Genomic DNA, 16,737 nt, shown 5'->3' with positions numbered 1-16,737 from the left:
CATTTGTGGATAAAGGCTGCAGCTGTGGTTCACTGCAGTCTTAAACCTTAGAAATGGCCTTAAATATTTTTTAGATCTTGATGAATTCCTCACTTTCTTCTTTAGATCAGGTATCCCCTCATCTAAAGAAATAATAAAAGATGTTTTCAGACCAGCTCTGTTCAGGTGATTTATCGGTTTGATATAAGTTAAGCCGCACCCATCTGTCTCTTTAAAAATGGTGTGGAAATATTTTTTGGAGATAAAGCTGAGGTGTGCCTGAAGGGAGCCAGGCAGGGCTGGACTTGTTAAGAGGTTCTTGGATCCCTTCTAGTTATACTTAGTTTTAGTTGTTGAAGCTTTTTTTTTTTGTGACAAATCTTACGGTTGTGAAGCTGTGCAATCAGACATCTTTTTTTGTATTTTTTCTTCCTCCATTTCTCTAACGCCCCAACAGGCTCCAGTAAAGTGGGCCCTCCTGCTCACCAGCACCTATTTCTGAACCTTCAGTTTGTAAAGCCCCCATTCATTCTACTTTACTTCTTCTCTTCCCACCTTTCCTGTTTTACTCTCTTTTCCATCTGCCAAACCCCCCCCCCCCCCCCCCCCTCCTGTTTCTCCCTCCCTGGGTCACAGAACATGTTGTTCTCTTTCAGACTGTAAGAGCTGCTGGCTAGCTCTGCCTTTTCATGCCTTATTTTTACCCCTTTCAGGTTCTTTCCTCCTCTCCCTCTCTGCGTCTCTCTCTCCGTGTCTCTGTTAGGGGTTATGTTGTCCTGAACCAAAGTTTTATCCAAATGACAACCTTTCCTTACGTAAGCCTCACACACAGAGGCGGGACCTTTTTGGTCTGGTGATGATGAAGCACATTTCAAATCCAAATTAGAAACTAGATTAGTTGGACATTTAAAGCAGCTGCTTGCAGCCTGGATAGTTGATGTTTTTTTTTTCTTTTTCTTTTAGCCTCCATAGTGCAGCTCATGAAGGGAAAAGATAAAGTCCTGCTGAGCTTCCTGCCCTGCAAGTAATGATTGAGATTAATTATATTGTTTATAGGTTTGCATTGTTCTAAACATAAAAAAGCCAGAGGGTGTCCAGCCTGACAGAGGCTAACAGTCCCGTCGGTCCCGTCTCCCCGTCTGGAGAAACATCCATCCATCCATATTTTTTCCATCATGCTTATCCCAATCGGGGTCTGAGGGTTGCTGGTGCTTATCTGCAGCTGTCTATGGGCGAGAGGCGGGGTCCGCCCTGGACAGGTTGCCAGTCCATCGCAGGGCAACACAGAGACAAACAAACATTCACACACACTCACTAAGGAGAATTTAGAGGATACAAAATAACCTAACAGTCATGTTTTTGGACTGTGGGAAGAAGCCGGAGTACCCGGAGAGAACCCACGCATGCTCAGGGAGAACATGCAAACTCCATGCAGAAAGACCCCAGCCAGGGAATCGAACCCGGAACCTTCTTGCTGCAAGGCAGGAGTGCTACTCACTGTGTCACTGAGCAGCCCCTCCAGACAAACAGTGTTTGTTTTTAGGTTCTATATATTTGCAGAACTTAACCCCTTGAACCCTACGGACCCACTGGCGGGTCCAGCTGCTACATGACCTCGTAATTTTACCAAACCCCAAGTATTGATGTAAAAAACATATTTCGCACAGTTTGGTGACATTTATGGATAAATGTGCCAAAATGGCCTCTCCGCCTAAGAAATTTCTCACTAATACCATTCTAAAATAAATATGATTCATCTGATCGAGTCCAAATTTTTTTTTTTTAAAGAAAATTTTGGCGAGGTTCAAAAAATGCAAAATATTTTGTATTTTGTCCTTAATATTTCAGGCAGGGTCAAAGCTACAATGGTGCTGACACCAGAAAACCATTCTATGACATCTTACCTTTACAGACGTACCAAAAGTTTCTTCTTAAATCTAATAGCTTTGAGGCTATAAGTTATTTACTTTTGTGTGTTTTTGTCAGGCAGAAATTTATTTATACCCCCTGAGGGTCTAAGAGGTTAAAAATCACATACATTCATCTGTCTCATTTTAAAGTTTTTTCCTTCCTTCCTTCCTTCCTTCCTTCCTTCCTTCCTTCCTTCCTTCCTTCCTTCCTTCCTTCCTTCCTTCCTTCCTTCCTTCCTTCCTTCCTTCCTTCCTTCCTTCCTTCCTTCCTTCCTTCCTTCCTTCCATTCTACCAGATTCCATATTTATGCCCCAGGTCCCAGAACTGGCGGGCCAATCACAACGCAGAGATGTGTTTTGAATTTCTGGATGCAAAGAGGGCGGGGTTTTGAGGGCGGGACGATAAAGCTGCGCGATGCTTGTAGAAGCACAACAAGGAAGATGGCATCAACTATTGAACAGTTCTAATTTGACTCAGCTTTGGAATCAGTTTTGGAAGGATTAGACTTGGGGTTTTCGTTGCGTGAGCAGGAAGAGGCTCTACGCTCATTCAGTTTTAAGAAGGACTTATTCGCCGTATTACCAACAGGCTGTTTGTTTACGCTCCCCCACCAGCTTTCTGTCGCGCTTACTACGTCACAGTCAGTTGCGCTCATTGGTCAGAGCTTTGGCCAATACTAACTAAAAATAATCTCACATTTAGTCTGATTTATCGGGCTATATTTAAAGCCCTTTTTTCCCTTACTTTAATATTTTCTTGCAGAAGTCCATTTTACTGTCTGCTGAGTCAAGCATTTCATTTAATCATCCTTTATTCTGGTAATCTACATTTTAACAGCTCTATCTAGAAAAGGGTGAAAGTGAAAAACTACAGCATAGTTTTTTACTCATGCGTTTGTGAACGATGGGAAATAGTGAGTTAAAATGATTCGGAGTCGCTCACAGGGGACAGCAGGCATGACATTACTGGATGATGGAGCAGGGTATTACAGAGCTGCTGAGTTTGGGGGGAGGGGAGGGTTATGATCCTGAGCAGCCAATCGGATCACTTTATATTTTCCTGATACATGAATGCCGAAGGGGATGCACAGCTGACACAGCTTTTATTACAAAATCCATCATTTCTGTTAGAGATTACTGAACCAATAGCTGCTTTTCTTTCTTAGAAATAATCTGCTGACTAATGGAAACTATCTGCTGATAGAGGTGAAAAGAAACAGGGCAAATAACGATAGGCATGAGAAAAACAGGGGATCTGTTGGGAGCAGAAATTAAAAAGATGTTCAGCAGGTAGGAGGAAGGATCTGCAGTAGTGCTACTTCTCACAACTGGGATCTAACGATCTGTCACTGAAAAATCTCTTAAAATCTCAATTCAATCTTAGGAAATGTACGTATGTAAAAGATACTTTATCTAAAAAATTAAATTCAAAAACTAAATGTTATATACATTCATTACACACAGCAATACTTTTCTATCTGTGTGCCTTTTTAATTGGCATACTTTTTCCTTCCACTCAATTTTCTGTTTATATTCCTAGATATTTCTTCAGGAGATCCGATAAGACAATAGTCTTCCCTCTAATTGTGGAAGCTGACTTTTCTGAATTAAAAATATTTATTTTTAATTTAGATATTCTATAAATTTGTATATTTTTGGTGATAATTAGCTGTAAGCCATTTAGATTTAACATAATCAGTGCTTAAAACGTATCGCTGTGTGTCAGTCACTGACATGAGCTCCAAAGCAGGAGCTAAAGACGTAGGAAAGTTTAGTGAAAGGAAAAAAACAGGTGGAGAAATGAGGGATGGTGAAGCAAAGCTAGTTGATTGTTTAAAGGAGATTCATAGGGTTTGGACTGCGGCGGGATTAGCGGTCCGGATCCGGACCTAACTGCTGGCTAATCTGGACCCAACCTGATTTAAAACCTTTATAAATTACTGCATGTTGTCCGACGGCAGTGTCTAATTTTACTTGCGCTGCTTCTCCTGTTTTTACGGTAAAGCCCTCCGGCACCAGGCTACATGTGATGCATATTAGCCAATGAGCTGTGCACTAGCTACTTTTAGGCACAGCAGGCAAACCTTCGGCAAGCCGGGTGATGGGTAACCATGATGAGAAAACATGAAAGAAATTGTGGACTGCTGGAAGAAGTGTGGTAAACTGGTGACAGAAAAGTGCAATGGCGTGTTTATAAATGATCCTGCACATAACTTCACAAATGAACACCTTAAAATGTGCTTGAGAATGGCTTAGTCTCCATTCAAACCCAGGTTTAAAGCCTTGCAGGGCAGCCTAAAGCCCACTGCTCTCATTAAGCCATAAAAAAGAAAGTTCAGTTTTTTTTTTTTAAATATGCGAATCAGGAAATTGTCTATATACCAAACTGAACAATTGTTGTTCTCTACTTCAAAAAACAATTTAGATTTCAAAATGGAAACATTTTCTTTTTTTTTTTATTTAAAAAGTCAATGTATAACATGGATGCATAAAAACCATTTTATTTCAGTGTTAAATTCTGTTTAAAGTAACAAATTATAATTAAAAATGTCTCCAGACCTTTACTGGTTGATGATTTTCTTTATTCAGACCCTGCTGGTTTTTAATTTGTTACCCCTGACCTAGAGGAAATTTTTCTAACATATTGAGAGAAAATTGGGTGAAAGGAAAAACAGCGCAGCTATGAAAAAGGTACACAAAATGAACCAGTCCACTGTGTGCAATGTTTCTATGCAAGAGAAGCTTGCCAGGTGTGTGTTTTTTGTTTTTTTGCAATGGAGGGATACAGCAATGGCTAGGTGCAGAGAAAGAGATAAATTGTTAAAGTGTAGGTTGGCTTTCAACTTTTCAAAAACGAAAACTTTGCATTGAGCCAGCTGGTGTTGACTGAGCTTCATCGCAGCAGCTTAATGCTCACTCACTGCTTGGACCCAACCTTTGCATTCTGCAGAGCTTTGTTTTGATTGGTCTGCTTGGTTGAATCATGTGGGAATACAGGATCATACCATTTGGTTAAACACAGAGGGGTGCAGACAGGTGTAGCTTTTGTTGGGCCAGAATTTAAACCAGCAGAATAATGTTGTTTTTAATGTGTAGAAGGATTGTTTTGTTTATAGCTATGCTTTTTAATGTACAAAAAATGAAACTTTATTAACCTTTTTTGTTGTTTAAGACCATTTTCCCTATGGAGGCAGCTTCCACTTTATTAATGCTAACTCAACCAGAAAGGAATAAGATTTTATTATATTGATTTTGAATTTTTTTATTTTAGCTGCCGATGCTGCCTTTTTATTTTCTTATTCATAAAATTAACTTAAATATTAGTATTTTTTTCCACATCACTGATGAAATAAGACCACATCAAAAGGTGAACAATCTGCCGAGTTTGACTTTTTTTTTATCCCATTAATGGATTATTGTAGAATAATTAATAGAATGATTACTAAAAAAAAATAGTTTGTAAGAGCATTTCTATCTAATGCTCTTGTGAAAATACAATGAAATATTTAACACTGACTTTATAGGAAACCGCGGAAAGACTGTATTTAATGTGGGATGGAGTATTAATCAATAAGGTAAGTTCATAAAGGATTTTACCGCACAGATCAAGATAAAAACAAAAACGACGATGGATGCAGACGGATGACTTCTCATGACTCCCGTTTTCTGAACCAGACTCTTTTTTTTTCTGATAATATGGATTTTCAAAGAGCTTGAAGCCAACTAGTGGCAAACCTAAGTGGTGCTGTGTGTGTGGAAATTAAAATTAAAACATGGAATTGATGTGTTAAAGGCACACTATGCAACATTTTTCAGTTAATTAATGTGTTCCATAACGTTTTGGATGATTAAATGAGTCATTTCAGGTCGAACAAAGGTTTTCTCGGCCGCCCTGCTGGTCTGTAGGGGAATTACCGTACTTGCAATTGCAGGAGCCCTCGGCCCGCACCCACAGGCTCAGAAGTCTCGTGCATTGCAAGAGTCGGTCTTGCTTTACGGCGAGAACTTAGCTAACTACAATCTGTTATTTAAACACATGCATAACAAATAATGAATGAAAACATGCTAAATATTCAAACTCGAAAATTGGAACAAAATAGTCACTTACCGCAGTAGACATGGTGATTCGTTGCGTTCGCCTGTCTGCTAAGCTCAAAACAACCGCGCCTGGCTTGACGGAGAAACCAGGAGAACATCTGAGCATATTTACGACACTGCACTTTTACTTTCGCCCTCTGGGGGGAGCCTCGCTGGAAAATCAACACCGGTTGCATAGTATACCTTTAAATGAAAAGAGAATAAAATGCTGATTGCCTTCCACTGATCTGCTCCTCATCCGAGTGATTTTACTGTTACTGTTATCTCCTAACTGAATCTAAATGTTCTATGTGTATCTTTTCTCTGATATATACTGTATCTTTAGTGGATTTCTCATTTTGAACCTTTTATTCTTTACTGCTCCCCCACTCATCTACTAGCATTAGATGGATGTTGGCTTTTGAATCAGGTTTTCTGTCACTCTTATGACCCAGGAGCTCTGACCTTGAAGGAAGTCTCTGCTGTCAATGTTAAATAATGCAGCAGCGCATAGAGACGGTCCGGGGAACTTTTCTTTTTTCTTTCTACTTCACAAGGACATCACTAAACTCTGTGTGTGTGACCCCCCCCCCCCTCACTCAGGAGGATCTGCAATATGTGTTAGACTGCTAAATATTGCATGGTTCCCCTGAGGAGTGACGCTCTGCTCTTATGGAGGCAGATTAAGAAAAAGGAAGCCTGCCAGATAGTCGTATGCCTGCATAACTTCTATGCTGAGACTGTTCAAGTAATTAATTGTTTGATTTTCCTTCCCCTGCAGGACAGATTTTAACAGCGGGTACAAAACGGACGCTGTTATAAAAACCGAGGATGATTATATCAGTTATATTTTATTCTTCCTCTCTTTAGAATCATTGTTTCATTCCTTCCAGGTTACGCCTTCCTGCTTTTTCAAGAAGAGGCTTCAGTTCAGGCCTTGATCGACGCCTGCATTGAGGAGGATGGGAAGCTCTACCTCTGCGTCTCAAGCCCCACCATTAAGGACAAACCAGTAAGTGGGGCCGCTGATCCGATGAGACTAGGTGCAGATAAATCCCATGCAATGGGACGTCCAGAACTGGAGCGTTAAATGTTTTTTAACTGGAGCCCAAACAGACTGAAAATTTTTAGTGTTATCCTTATTATCATTTAGGGATAACTTTTCACACATATTTTAGATTTCAAGAGCAGCATAGGTGCTTTGTAGCCTCGTGAGACCTTCCTGATATCGCGAGCTTTCAAGATTTCACTCGCAGATCAGTCTGGAGACTCTCCGTTGAAGAAAATTTGGAGCCGTTCACCAAAACGAACGTCCAATCAGCGTTGGCTTTGAGGCGGGTTGATGTGTGACGCAACGAGAAGCGCGACAGTTCAGTCTAAAGAACATGGCGGCTTCAGCCGATGAAAGTAGCGTTAGCGTGGCTATCGAGCAAGTTTTATCGGAATTACAGAGTATTTCTTCACTGAAAGAAAAGCAAAACACTGCTCTGGAGGCTTTTCTCAGAGGAAAAGATGTTTTTGCTCTTCTCCCGACTGGTTTCGGCAAGAGTAGCCTGGCTGTTAGTACGTCATATGCTTTGTTGATCTGATTGGTTTATTCGGCCCGTCTATCACCAACATAGGCCAATCAGCTAACCAGTATTTTCGCCCCTTCCCAAAATTACTTCAACGGAAGGTTTCCAGATGGATATGCGGAGCAAATTCATCTGACGGAGTCAGGTTAGGTGCTTTGGAATAAGATACTGTCTTCACTCCAGCCTGAAAGAGACATTTCTGCAGCTACAATTTTAAATTGTGAGCAGTCTCAGATGCAGACTTAGAACGGCCTGATATCCGTTAGGTCTCAGAGGCGGCATTTAAAAAGCAAAAACTTTTATGCTGACTCAAGCAGTATCACCTACGCTGCTTTTAAAACCATATTTCTGTGAAACCGTAGAGTTTCAGAGCGCTGCAATCAAGCTTATAGCCTACGCTTCCTCTAACCTTTGCTATTATTTGTAATGAAGTAGCTAGTTTCAGATATTCCAGTATTAGAAGTGTAATACCTGATGTTATGCTAGTAATTCCACTCAAACTACCTCCTCCTCGGACCTGGAATGCCCTCCCTGATCATCTGAGGGAACCACAGACTACCCAGACTTTTAAATGAAAGATTAAAAAAAATATATTTTTTTGATGTTTATAATTATGCCACATTGACTTATTTATTCATACGTATTTTACAAGGATGTTTAGTTTTGAATTTTTTGCTTTTACCTTTTTATGATGCTTTTACCTGAAGCACTTTGAGATTTTTCTTAAAGTCGTAGGGAATTTATATTTAAATTTCAAATCCTTCTGGCTTAAATGAATGTATATAAATGTACTCTTTATCAGACCATATTGTCCCAAAAGTTAGAAAATTTCTATTTAAAAAAAATTCTGTTTTATAATCTGTGGGTTTTTTTTTTTTTTTTTTCATTATCTTATGCAGGCCAGTTAGTTATACGTCAGCTTGTACATCAAAATTCGGCCAATCATATATCAACGGTAATCTGTCAATCAAATTTTTTCAGTCATAGCATCTTGATTCATATGTCGCAGCTAACAGAACTGGCAGCGTTGCGTCCTCTTCCACAACATCTTCATCCCGCCTTTCCTCCTCTAATTAAAAAATGGATGACGGACGAGACTCATCCACGACCTCCGACACTAAACTCTCCTCCTCTTGCATGTTCCCGCTGTCCATAGTGTTCCTTGACAGTGTCGTTTCTAAGTCACCAATTTAGTGCTACTTGGTCCCAATGGAATTTCCCATTGGGAACCTACTAGCACTAAGTTGCTAACTGGTTAGCAAGATGCTTCCGACATACTGGCCACAACCAAACTGCTTGCGAACCTTCCGCTACAACAATCCCGCCCCCTTAATAATCGACCAATCACATTCACTCGTGTAAATTCAGGCACCACTCAGGAGAATTCGGAACTGCAACAGTTCGAACAGCCATTTCTCTACGACTTTAAATGTAAAGTGCATTATAAAAAAATGTAATATTATTGTTATTCTGCAGAAGGTCCAGAGTTAAAATCAGATCAGAACTAAAGAGAAAGTAAATCCAGATCCAGCTCACAGCCTATTTGCAGGACTGATATCCTTTCAGATGTTTGATCACCTCAGTTGGACTAAATTTTAGATAATGTTATCTCTTCAGCTCTTCTTTCATATTTGAAGTGTAGCTCACTGCTTTTTCAACCATTAAGGTCGTTTATTTTTGTTTTCTTCAATAGGTCCAGATCCGTCCCTGGAACCTGAGTGACAGCGACTTCGTTATGGACGGCTCCCAGCCTCTGGATCCCCGCAAAACCATCTTCGTTGGTGGTGTCCCCCGGCCCCTGCGTGCAGGTTGTCCACTGATAGGAATCCTACCTCTTTTTGTTGTTGTTTTTGTTTTATGCAAGCTGCTTTAAAACTGTGCATCATAACCTGAGCTGACACCAAGTGCAAAGGCCAGAGGCAGTAATGAAAGGTCTCCCTGTGAGAAAGCAATCCATGTCTTGGGTTCCCAGGAGGGCGACCCAGAGGTCATGGCGTTATGAATTCATGAGCTAATGGAAGGTTGATCCTTTTATCTTGGTGAGATGAACATCGCTGGCTTGTCTGCAATCTGACCCCCAGCTAATTACCCCCAGCAGGTTTAGGCCACTGCTGCTGCAGTGAATGAGGGACAAGTGGAAAACTGTATATATGGTTACAATACGGCACCACAGACTTCTCAGAAAACCGAGGCAAAAACCAGCATCATTCTCAAAACTTTGAATGTTATCAGTCTGCAAACAACATTTATTACTCCCTTTATATTTTCCTGTCCGTACAAAACTGCATTTCCTCTGATGGACTTTGGGTTGATTTAGATAGACAGATATAGATAATTATTATGCTTTTATTTATCAGTTAACTCTGGGTTCCTCCTTTTTGGATGCTTTAAACATAAATTGGTATCTACGGTTTTTGTTTTGTTTTAAATGAACAGGTCAGACCTCTAAGAAAACTGATATAACATGCATAAATTTACATGTTAGTTTGTTGCACTTGGATTAAATGAGTCTTCTCTTTCATAATGGACACCTTTTACAATTTATTCTAAAAGATTTGTTGCATTTTTGGGTGAGATGTTATGTCAGAGCTCCCTTTCAGCTCCAATCATCTCTCTCTTTGTGTTTTCCAGTGGAGTTGGCGATGATCATGGACCGGCTGTACGGAGGCGTTTGCTACGCAGGAATCGACACCGATCCAGAGCTCAAATATCCAAAGGGAGCCGGGCGTGTGGCCTTCTCCAATCAGCAGAGCTACATCGCTGCAATCAGTGCCCGCTTTGTCCAGCTGCAGCACAATGACATCGACAAAAGGGTGAGCGAGTTCACAAGCTTTTTATTCGGAGAGAAAGGGGTTTGCAGGCGCTCTTTGCAGCAGCACGCTGCGTGAGCCTTCTTCTATGTATCAAAGCCTTCATTACAGCCTGGGTTTTCAGCCAACTGCTTCTCTGCAGCCTACAATACCGGAAGGCCAAGCCTGGCTATGTAATCACTTTGGCCTTTTAGCCGCCTGAGTCCCGACAGATGTTTCAAGTTGCAGACGCATAGAGCCGGTCTAATTATAGTAGTTCCCTATACATGAATATCCACCAGAGCTGCGCTGCAGCCTGCTTATTTGAGCTCACCGTCCGATCGCAGCAGGACGGATTGGGACCAAGACAGACTGGTTGTCGGCCAGGAAGGCGAGCCTCTGCTGGGCGGGGCGGCCCATCCCACCTTAGCTATCATCATATATCTTCAGTGGGGGACTGGAACAACCCTGAGCACAAATGATGCACAAAAACAACAATTAAGGCGGCATCAGTGAGTTTCTGCAGGGAGTAAAGGCTGGGATTGTGGTAAAGATTTATTTAGAGTTTTATTTTTGAGATAAAAAAAAAGATTTATGCAGACAGGATGAAGCCTCCAGAAAAATCCACCGTCACTGCAGATTTATGACCTTAGAGCTGCGGGGGTTAAAAACAGATACCAGTTGGTTGGGAGTTTGCCTTTTTCCTCATCAGTGTTGCTTAACAGAAGCTAATATCCCCAGGTTGGTGTCATGTCCACCAAGAATTTCCACTCGTTTTTCTGGCTTCCTTTGTGTTATTTTTTAAAGTGGAAATCTCCCAGCTGCAGCGCTGACCTGCTGCTGTAACACAGCTTAGGATAAACAGGCATTTTGTGGCTAGGCTGTAGTAAGGACAGCCTGATGTTCAATAAATATATATATATATATATATATATATATATATATATATATATATATATATATATATATATATATATATATATATATATATATATATATATATAGATAGATAGATAGATAGATATACATAGATAGATAGATAGATATACATAGATAGATAGATAGATATACATAGATAGATATGTAGATATAGATATGTAGATAGATATATATATAGATATATATATATATGCATATATATGTATATATAGATATATATATATGTGTATATATATATATGTACATATGTATATATATATATGTGTATATATGTATATATATATATGTGTATATATATTACTACTAATGTTTAGAAGTTACAGCTTCCTTCAGAGTTCATTATAATTAACCAATCTATCGATCTCACGCTCCTTCCGTCCCTCATTCGTGAATAAGTCCCAGAGATACTTAAACTCCTCCACTTGAAACAAGGAATAAATTAACTGATATAATATAATATATAAGATCAGTTAAGTTTATGTTTTAAACAAATCTAGAGTGGGATGACCGTCCCCTACCAGATGGTATGAAGGATTATAATCCTGACCCCATGAAGCCGCTCATTGCTGCAGCTGTGTATCAATCAGGGTTCCTACAGCATAAGGCAAGTTAAATTCAAGACTTTTTAATGCCACTTGAAATAAAAATTTAAGACCAAATTTACAAGAAACACAAGAAAAACCTGCCTGTGATAACTTAACCCAAAGGTTTATTTTAATATAAACCACTGCACTAATGTTTCAAATTTTGCAACAACGCTTTTATTGGTTCCGCTATCGGGACGGAACCAATAATGGCGAGCAATTATTTATTTTTATTTTTTTTTATAAAACATTATTTCTTTTCAATTTTAATGTTTTATTTAGATTACAAAAATAAATCGTAATAAAAATAATCCTATTTATGATGTTTTAAAAAAATAAGACCTATGAAAGACTGATTTAAGACATTTTAATACCAATTAAGGCCTTAGTTTTATTTTGAAGAATTCAATGACTTTTAAGACTTTTTAAGGACCCGCGGGAACCCTGTCAACTTACAAATGTTTCCCCACCTGCTTGAAACCTTTTTATTTATCCGACTTTAGATTTAAGCAAGCTAAAATCGGAAGCATTTTGCTTTTTATGGAGCTCTTCCGAACTTCAAGTTTTCAAGGTGTCTCGTCATGTTTATACCCCAGAAAAATATAATAATATAAACTAAAGGGTTTATTTCATTGGAATTAATCGAACTGAAACCAAACAAATGCTGCTTTTCAACATCTCCAGGTCACAGAGTGGAATTTTCTTTGGTTTTTCCCATTTTTGAGGAGAAATATGCGACATGATATTTCTATCTAGGGAAAAAACATGAAGCCATAGATTACAAGAAGAGTCAATATTAGAAATACTTCAGTTTTTATAGGTGGGAATAACTTGATGAGTTTGTCAGTTTTTAAGACTGTAAAGGTCACCTGCACTCCTGATTTTACTATTGTAACAACTCTTTATATGCATCTTTGACTGCTTATATTTGCACTGCCGACTGTTTATTCACAGCACCAGTTCTTTACATTTACATCTGCAATAACGTACTTTAACTGTAATATGCAATCAACTTCCACTGCACTTTAATTTAGATAACTTCTGTTCAAACTTTATTTATTCATTTTATAGTAAAACCCATCTGTATATTAACCCTTTAAAGCCCGATCCAAGAATAAAACAAAACAGAAAATTACTTTTTTTTGGTTAGAAATCCTTATTTGGCCTTTTAACAAAAAATGTAAAAAGAAAAAACAGAAAAACATTTTTGATATTAATAATTTATTACTATGCGATAAGATTATTTTTTTTGTAGTCTTCTGCCCTCTGTTATCAGGTATATCTGATTGTGTAAAATAGGATTTTGAGCAAAGTTTTTACCATTAAATTATGCAAAAGGTGTCAGATGCAAAACATTTCAGAAACCGTATGTATCAAATACGATACATTTGGCATTAGGGTTAACCTGACTCCGCCAGATGGATTTGCTCCGCATATCCATCTGGAAACCTTCAGTTGAAGTAATTTTGGGAAGGGGCGAATATACTGGTTAGCTGATTGGCCTATGTTGGTGATAGACGGGCCAAATAAACCAATCAGATCAACGAAGCATATGACGTACTAACAGAGCGACGACGAAGAGGAGCCAATTGATAGATCAAACTCTTGCTGAAACCAGTCGGGAGAAGAGTAAAAACATCTTTTCCTCTGAGAAAAGCCTCCAGAGCAGTGTTTTGCTCTTCTTTCAGTGAAGAAATACTCTGTAATTCCAACAAAACTTGCTCGATAGCCACGCTAACGCTAGTTTCATCGGCTGAAGCCTCCATGTTCTTTAGACTGAACTGTCGCGCTCCTCGTTGCGTCACACCTCAACCCGCCTCAAAGCCAACGCTGATTGGACGTTCGTTTGGTGAACGGCTCCAAATTTTCTGTAACGGAGAGTCTCCAGACTGATCTGCGAGTGAGATCAGGATGGTCTCACGAGGCTATCTGTATATATGCTATTGTACATAACTGTAAAAACCTTTTTTTAATAGTAATATCCATCTGTATATTATATTCTGTACATATCCAGCTGTAAATTTAGTTCATAACACTAGTGATCTATATATTATTTATAATAGTATTCATCTCTATACTCATTCAGTAGAAATACACATGTCCTGTATTTATAGAACCATTATTTATCCTGCACTGCTGCTATTGCACTTCTGGTTAGACCTAAACTGCATTTTGTTACCTTGTATCTGTACTAGTGTAATGACAATAAAAGTGAATCTAATCTAATAGTGAAGGATGGTATCTAAATCTGATGATAAAGCTGAAGTGGACCTTTTTATCCTTCTTTAGGTGGAGGTGAAGCCGTACGTCCTCGACGACCAGATGTGCGACGAGTGCCAGGGGGCGCGCTGCGGCGGGAAGTTCGCCCCCTTCTTCTGTGCCAACGTCACCTGCCTGCAGTACTACTGCGAGTACTGCTGGGCCAGCATCCACTCCCGAGCCGGCCGGGAGTTTCACAAGCCGCTGGTGAAGGAAGGGGGCGACCGCCCTCGACACGTGTCTTTCCGCTGGAGCTGAGAGGGCGACGGATCTGCGCTACCATCCCCATGAACCCACATCGGATCGTCCAGAGGGGGGGGGGGGACACCATCCCCCACAGCTCCACCCTGATTCCCACAAGCACCCCCGTTATGGAAAAAAAAAAAAAAAAAAAAAAAAAAGCAAAACAGTATCCAACATTGTCCAGTGCTCCCCTCTGATGAAGCTTTGTGGGGGAAAATGGAAAAAAAATCATCTTACAATTTGCACTTTGGCACAAAATCTCACTAAAAACACACACATGAAGACACACACACACACACACGGTTGGTTTGGTATGTCCGACACCTAGCTACTTCGAGCTCCCTGCTCTGGCACACCCTCACCGAAGCAGAGCTGGGACCATTTACATATTTAAAACCAATATAGATGCATATATTTTTTTTGTTTTTTACTTATCTAGAATTAGATAGCTAATTTAAATTTATGCAAAAGGAGCATGCACTTACTTTGAAACAGCTGTAGTTATGTTGCCCCTAAATGAAATAAAAGACTACCAAAGGCTAATTAAATACAAGTAAACCTTAAAGCAAAATAGGCGGCTTGAGATGTAGCAAGAATTAACAGCTGTTGTGTAGTTAGGGAGGAAAATAACTGATATATTCACTCTCGATCGTGACTCTGTAAATGTTAATACCTCACAATCAGATTAGTTTTCGTTCGAAATCTAGGTCTTTATTTTTATAATAACATGATTTTTTTTTTTAGTGTTATGTAAACGTACTGCTGCAGGAGCTTTGCTGCTAAGTCCACCGTATGAACGGACACCATAAGTACTTTATTTTTCCAGCGAGGAAGGAGAGAGAGAGGAGTGATCCATAGAAGCAGCTGGCGTTTCAGGGCGACGAGTTGTCTCAGGCAGCGATGGTTAAGGTGGACGGTGACGGTGTCTGCAGGTCCGGATTCTGACGTGTTTTTCACTGCAGGTCGTGCTGTGCCTTGCTGAAGGATTCATTCTGCTTTAACTTCTCCACCTTGCATCAAAATCATAATTTATTGGGAATTTATGTGAACAGACCAAAGAAAAGTAGCACAGAAAATGTGCAGAAATGCAAAGAAAATGTGACGCTTGTTTTTTTGGTAATGGTTAAAAAAAGGAAAATATTTGTATTCTGTGTGCTGATGGGTCTCCATGGTTAAAGCTCCACGTTCTTCTACCAGCTTATTGTGACCAGATTAGTGATCATCACCTTTTAAAGCCTTGCTGTAGATTCTTATTTGGAATTGGGGCTGGACTTTGACTAGGCCATCCTTACTAATGAACATGATTGGATCTAAACCGTTCCCTCATAGATCCGGCTGGAAGTTTCTTTCTCTCCAGGTTAATCCCGTTTTTAGCTCCATAATCTTGATGCTGAAGTTGTTTCGATGTTTCCTTCATAATCTGCAGCTTTTTTTCCCCCAACATTTCTTTTCGCCGCATTTCCCTGAAGCCAATATTCGGGAAAAGCATAACTTATAGTTGTCCTTCCACCTGAGCTGTGGATTTCTGCAGCTCCTCCAGTTACCATCAGGCTTTTCACTGCTTGTCTGATCCTTGCCCCCTGCCTCATTCTAAGCTGACACCCGTTTCTTGATAGATTTTCCACTTTTTTCCATGTTCAGATTATGAACAGAGCTCTAAACTGTCCGCCGTTTGGATTATTGCTCTAAAATCTAAACCTGCTTTGAGATTAACTTCCTCTCTGATCCATCAGCCGAGTTCCTTGGTCTCCAGCAAAGCGGAGTTTTGAGAGTTTTGTACTACTTTGTGTTGGTCTGTCACATAAAATCCTATCTAAGTTAGTTAGTTGTAATATGAGAAAGTGGCATGAATGCCTTTGCAAGGCTCTGCGGGGTAAAACTAGACAGAAACGGTGAAGCGGGGCGACTTTACGCCACTGATCAGGACGACGACAGTGGTTTAAAATAAGCATAATAATCACAAATGAAGTGTAGGACTACAGTTAAAACCTGTCTAATAGGTGAAGTACTTTATTTGCGGTGATTGTTGATATAATTGTGCAATTTTTTTTTATACTGTATGTAGTTAGATCTGAGTATGCCTAGAACTGTGATTCGCTTTAACTGTCGTGAGTGTCCGACATAGAAGTCCTGTGAAACTTCATTAACTAGTATATGCACACGTATATACATCTTTATATATATATGTATATATATATATATGTATATATGTTCTCTTGTACATTCACACACTCTGACACACGTCTGCACCTCTGGATACCCATGACGACACACCATGGACGGCTGTTTTTCCAGAGCCTTCATAACTCGAGTCTGACCCTGAAGACGGTGAGAGAAAAAAAAAATCGTGTGAGCTTAAACCGAGAACTTGAGGGCTTAAAGT

General features: G+C 39.7%; 1 protein-coding gene across 6 annotated transcripts in view; it reads left to right on the top strand.

The window, feature by feature from the left end:
* The window catches only part of cpeb3 (cytoplasmic polyadenylation element binding protein 3), a 68,270-nt gene extending 53,796 nt beyond the window's left edge, over positions 1-14,474 (top strand). For all 6 annotated transcript variants that reach the window (XM_038284073.1, XM_038284072.1, XM_038284071.1 and 3 more), the window contains 4 exons: positions 6,860-6,978; positions 9,234-9,348; positions 10,172-10,353; positions 14,142-14,474. In XM_038284073.1, coding sequence (XP_038140001.1) covers positions 6,860-6,978; positions 9,234-9,348; positions 10,172-10,353; positions 14,142-14,369 — 644 coding nt within the window. In that variant the 3' untranslated portion in view covers positions 14,370-14,474. The remainder of the gene's footprint in view (positions 1-6,859; positions 6,979-9,233; positions 9,349-10,171; positions 10,354-14,141) is intronic.
* The last annotated feature ends 2,263 nt before the right edge of the window (positions 14,475-16,737 follow it).

This window comes from Cyprinodon tularosa, unplaced genomic scaffold (assembly GCF_016077235.1).
Source record: "Cyprinodon tularosa strain WSP-4 unplaced genomic scaffold, ASM1607723v1 ctg199, whole genome shotgun sequence".
NCBI lineage: Eukaryota > Metazoa > Chordata > Actinopteri > Cyprinodontiformes > Cyprinodontidae > Cyprinodon > Cyprinodon tularosa.
The sequence above is the reverse complement of the archived record's forward strand: the minus strand, read 5'-3'. Positions and strand labels throughout refer to the sequence as shown.